This window comes from Morus notabilis, unplaced genomic scaffold (assembly GCF_000414095.1).
Source record: "Morus notabilis unplaced genomic scaffold, ASM41409v2 Scaffold991, whole genome shotgun sequence".
Lineage (NCBI taxonomy): Eukaryota > Viridiplantae > Streptophyta > Magnoliopsida > Rosales > Moraceae > Morus > Morus notabilis.
In genome coordinates this window covers 145,150-150,236 of record NW_010366779.1, presented here as the reverse complement: position 1 = coordinate 150,236, position 5,087 = coordinate 145,150, and the positions used below count along the sequence as shown (strand labels likewise).

Below are 5,087 nucleotides of genomic sequence, written 5' to 3'. Positions count from 1 at the left end.
CATAATTCAAAATCATTCAAACCAAACACTGATTCTGAATCACTGTAAACAAACACTGATTCTGAATTAGGATCCAGAATCATAATTTTGAATATATTTACCAAACGCATCCTAATTAACTCAATCATGAACAACCACAGAGAAACCAATACCTTCTCATTATATCTACAGGGACTGACAAATAAGAAGAAAATGTGAATAAAGAGTGGAGGCAGATAAGCTCGATGATATGATCATAGCGAAAGACAAATTAACCAAACATATTCAACTAAAGTCAGATTGTTGGTTCAAGCTGAAAATTTTAATTAATGCAACGTAGTCAATAAGTGGATTGGTCTTTGGCTAGCTAAGGCAGCCTGGGACTGCAATAATTATATAGCGATATGGAGGCTTGGACTAAGGAAGCATACGTTTCTTAAATTCGGCCTTTTAATTAATTTTGACTGCGCAAGCTTCTAATTCACCAACATGTATAAACATATCTGTCAAGCACTAATAATTATATGAAACCGTGAGGGACTTGAGACGCAACAAAAAGGTCAATCAAATGACGCCGAGTGATGTCACACTGATGCGATGCTTCCACCCACCCAAATACGTTGCACTAGTTCGCGCTTTCAAGGCTTTGTTCCCTCTACGTTGAATGCTCGGCGCAATGATGAAGATGTCTTTCTTTTCTCTGTATATATGACTTAAAATCTGAGCTCTATATTAATTTCATTTTAAAATTTTCACCTGGTCTATAAATTATTTTCTATTTATTTCATCGATTTAAATTTAAAATTTAAATTTTATTATAATAAAAAATTCTCAAAAATAATTATATTTAATTTTTTTATTACAGTAAAAAATTTATATAAAATCACATTTTAATTAGAATTAAAAATTTAAATCAATGAGCTAAATAGACCCTTAAGCATTTTCTTAAATATTCCTTTCTAGGCATTTTCTTAAATATTCCTTTCTATAATATAGAGATTAAATCCCTTCTTTGATCTAATTTGTGTTTGTCTTGGCCACGTTTTGTTAGTCCTTAACCAACAACTTCCTTGAATTAAATGGATACCTTAACCTCTTTTTTCAAGGGAATTTTTCTGAGAAAATTATTGAACTTATTCTTGAAAATATATAGATCTGAATTTTTATGTTTAGTACACTTTTTTTAATATAGTTATTTGATTAAAAAGTGTATTAATCAAGAGTAAATAATAAAAATTAAGACTTATACAATTTTAAGAGGTATTTGTCAAGATTTTTCAGACAAATGAGACAAATGCTCCTGAAAAGTGCATGAGTCAGGAATTCTATATCGTATTCTTGATTAATAACCTTTTTAGTTAAATAACTATACTAATAAAAGAGTATAAATTAATAGTAAGGAGTAAAAATTCAGACTCATAAGATAAATTACAATTTTCTCAAAAAAAAATTCTTTTCTCGTGTCTGTTTGGGCCACGACGCTTATATAGGATCGAAACGGTCCAATTATAGTTAATTCTTGCTAAAAGTACTATAAAGTTCACCATTCTTGAAGTTAAGAAACTTTAGAAACGATTTTAGCAAATCATCCTTTTCTTTATTTCGTCTGACATGAAGCTAAAGCAGAGTTTTTTTTTTCTTAAGTATCCATATGCTTGTTCACTAATGATCCTTTTCATCAATATTGCCAATCAATGAAGCCGTGACTAATTAATATATATATAACGTTAACTCAAATTGCTTATAGAGTTTTATGAAATTACAAATCATGATCACCTGTGTACATAATCCTCAATTTCCCTGGCATTCCTCTTCTCTTGTTAGTCATTTGGTGACCTACCAAAAAGCAAATATATATATATATATAACGTTAACTCAAATTGCTTATAGAGTTTTATGAAATTACAAATCATGATCACCTGTGTACATAATCCTCAATTTCCCTGGCATTCCTCTTCTCTTGTTAGTCATTTGGTGACCTACCAAAAAGCAAGTACCCCACTAGTTTCCTCTTAGTTTCATTATCTGGCAGTGTTTTGTCTTTTGTATATGCTTCTAGAGTCTTCTAATCTATTTAGGCATGCATACCATCAATACAGATGGAATTTGACAATTGTTCTTAATTTCAACTATCTCTAGAGAGAAGTTAGGTTTGGGTATATTTATTGATTTATGATGCATTTGACTGTCTCTCAACCAACAGAAACAAATTAAGGAAAACAAAGAAAAATCATGTGCGGCTTGAAGTGTATATAAAAACCTTAGCTTAAGCTATTAAGAGGTGGGCCAACAATAGTTTTATACTCTTAACACTCCTCTTCACGTGTAGGTTGGACAATGGATAATCGTGTGAGTAAATTAATTGGAAAGCCCAACAAGTGAATATTTAAGCTCGAGATATATTAAAGACTCAATACATGATAATAATTTAAATGAGGATAAATAATACAATTACGGGGGTTTAAACTCAGGATTTCCTGCTTTGATACCATGTTAGTTTACCAATCTATCCTAAAAGTTTAAGCTATTAGGATGTGAGCTTACAATAGTTTTATACTTTAACATATATATATATATATATGTATTGGAACTAGGAAGACAAAATTGTAATTTTCTATTTCAACGCTCCAAAAATAATTAATCCATTCGTTTTGAGAGGCGTGAAAAATGTGTCTCAAGTTCAACACCATTAATCCTAATCATAGAAGAGGAATCTTCTACACTTGGACTTCATACCCTTCACATATCCTTTTAAATCAGTATTATTATAACTTATATATGTTATTTACAATGTGAGAGCAAATATCCCCTTAATCTTATTATATATATAGCCAATTTTATATGCGTAATACTGTCGTCTTGACATCAATATGTGCTTCATATATACACCTATTAGTCGCAATACATGTCCCACTAGACGGTAAAGTTAATTGGACTTAGGGTTCCGATAGAGAAAATCAGCAGCCGTTATATAAAAATAATATTGATTCTAGACTCAAAGAGACAAGAAGAAAATCCCTGCTCTCCTGTCCTGGCCACACTCATTTCTCCAATATTTTATTTACAGTCACTTTCTATAATCCAACCCCTCTTTTAATTAAATTTTATAATATTATCTCTTCTGAGACAGTTGTTTATCCTCTTTAGCATTATAATCTCCCTTTCTCTCTCTCATAATTCTCGTTGTACGTTATACGGAGAGAGAGATCAGCCAAGAATCAATTACTAAGCGATCTAAAGCAAAACCGAGAAATTCGACAAAGCTAGAGAGAGAAAGAGGGGCAAAGAAAAAAAAATGGGAAGAGCTCCTTGCTGTGACAAAGCCAACGTGAAGAAAGGACCGTGGTCACCAGAAGAAGATGCCAAGCTCAAATCCTACATCGAAGAACATGGTACCGGTGGAAATTGGATTGCTTTGCCACAAAAGATTGGTATGAAATTCTTGATATAATATTGATGATCTTCTAATCAATTGTTTTTATCTCTTATGTATAGAATCAGAACATCAATGAAATTTTTTTACATCCTAGGCATATTTAGTAGTAAAGATGAGATTTTAATTAGTTTTTTTGTGAATTTGTTAGGCCTTAAGAGATGTGGGAAAAGCTGCCGACTTAGATGGCTAAACTATCTTAGGCCAAACATCAAGCATGGAGGATTCTCCGAAGAAGAAGACAACATAATTTGCAGCCTCTACATAAGTATTGGAAGCAGGTAATTATAATTATCATTATTATAAATACCCTTTCATTAACTATTCCAAAACAATTAATGACCTAGCTGACCAGTGCAGTTGTAACGCAATCACTTAATTAATTAACATCTTGTTTAATTTGCGTTGTTATATATATATATATATATATAGGTGGTCTATAATTGCAGCACAGTTGCCAGGAAGAACAGACAATGATATCAAGAACTACTGGAACACAAGGCTGAAGAAGAAGCTCCTTGGTAAGCAGCGCAAGGACCAACTGGCAGCTCGTAAAGGCCTAAAGGCGCAGGAAACAAAAAGAGGGATTAATAATATTGGAATGATAAATTCCATGGTCGACGTCAATTCAGAAAATACCGGCCCTAATATCATGAATATTAACCAGAACCCTTACTGGCCAGAGCTTCCCATTCTTGCTCCGCAGCCATACTCGAGCGAGTTCGAACAGCGTCGCGACAACCACGCTTCCATCAGAAAGTTGCTCATCAAGCTCGGAGGAAGATTTTCCGACGACGGCGACAACGACAATAATCGGCCAATTCACGACGTCGGATCAACAGTTCATCATCCTAACCATTTGTTCCCAATCAACATTAATCCTTCAGGTACTACTACTCAACAACTTTACGAGCTCTCCGGCGATGTCACGTCCTCTTCCGCTCCAGCGGTGTTCGGAAATTCAGCCGTTGGATTCACGCAAGCCGGCCAGCATAACGGTATCACAGATTACGAGCCGGGTAGTTCAAACATGTTGTTACAAGGGCAAACAAGTAGTAGTACTACCACTACTATTGCTCAGCTGGCTGAGCTTGATGAGGAAAAGGCTTACAATGACCCTGCACAAGTGTTAGATGGGCTGGAGTTCTTATTTGATGGCAATAGTACTAGTACTAGTACTACTTATGGCTGGGGAGATCAGATGAGTTCGTTTATTTATAGTAATCCTCTAATTGCTTCTCATGACTACGAAGGAATGCAGCGAGGGATATTGTCAGAACAAGAATGTCTTCTCAGTGATCAGTCGAGTACTTTTCTTGAGGCGCAATGAATCGATCGATGTGTGTGTACTGTACATGTACAATATTATGGAACGTAGTATGTGTAGATTTATATTATGAGTTGATGTTATTAGGGTGTTGTGGGGAGTTTAATGGATCAGATGATGGCCATGAGTTTTATGGAAGAGAAACCCTAATATAATAAAGCATATTCAGTCCTAGTACATATGTTTTTTGATTTTCTCATTTTTTTTCCACGAGTATAGTTTGCGTATGCTTTTATATGTTGTGTTGAGTTTTTCAAAATATTATTATAAGTTTGGGAGTTATTCTGTAGCTTGAGCTTTGAAGCTATAACTTATTTTAATAATTAGCGGTATTAGCTACTCGGATTT

The 5,087-nt window shown here is 33.9% G+C and overlaps 1 protein-coding gene across 1 annotated transcript; it reads left to right on the top strand.

The window, feature by feature from the left end:
• Positions 1–3,181: 3,181 nt before the first annotated feature.
• On the top strand, positions 3,182–4,874 carry LOC21390507 (transcription factor RAX3). The gene is made up of 3 exons (XM_010111130.2): positions 3,182–3,410; positions 3,564–3,693; positions 3,845–4,874. The coding sequence occupies exons 1-3, from the start codon at positions 3,275–3,277 to the stop codon at positions 4,740–4,742; spliced, it is 1,164 nt and encodes a 387-aa protein (XP_010109432.1). The 5' UTR covers positions 3,182–3,274; the 3' UTR covers positions 4,743–4,874.
• Positions 4,875–5,087: the final 213 nt, after the last annotated feature.

Excerpts from the sequence above, each read along its gene's own strand:
- LOC21390507 (XM_010111130.2), top strand. The coding sequence starts at position 3,275 with ATGGGAAGAGCTCCTTGCTGTGACAAAGCCAACGTGAAGAAAGGACCG. Across the intron at positions 3,411-3,563 it reads TGCTTTGCCACAAAAGATTG|GCCTTAAGAGATGTGGGAAA; the intron begins GTATGAAATTCT and ends TGAATTTGTTAG. Across the intron at positions 3,694-3,844 it reads TACATAAGTATTGGAAGCAG|GTGGTCTATAATTGCAGCAC; the intron begins GTAATTATAATT and ends ATATATATATAG.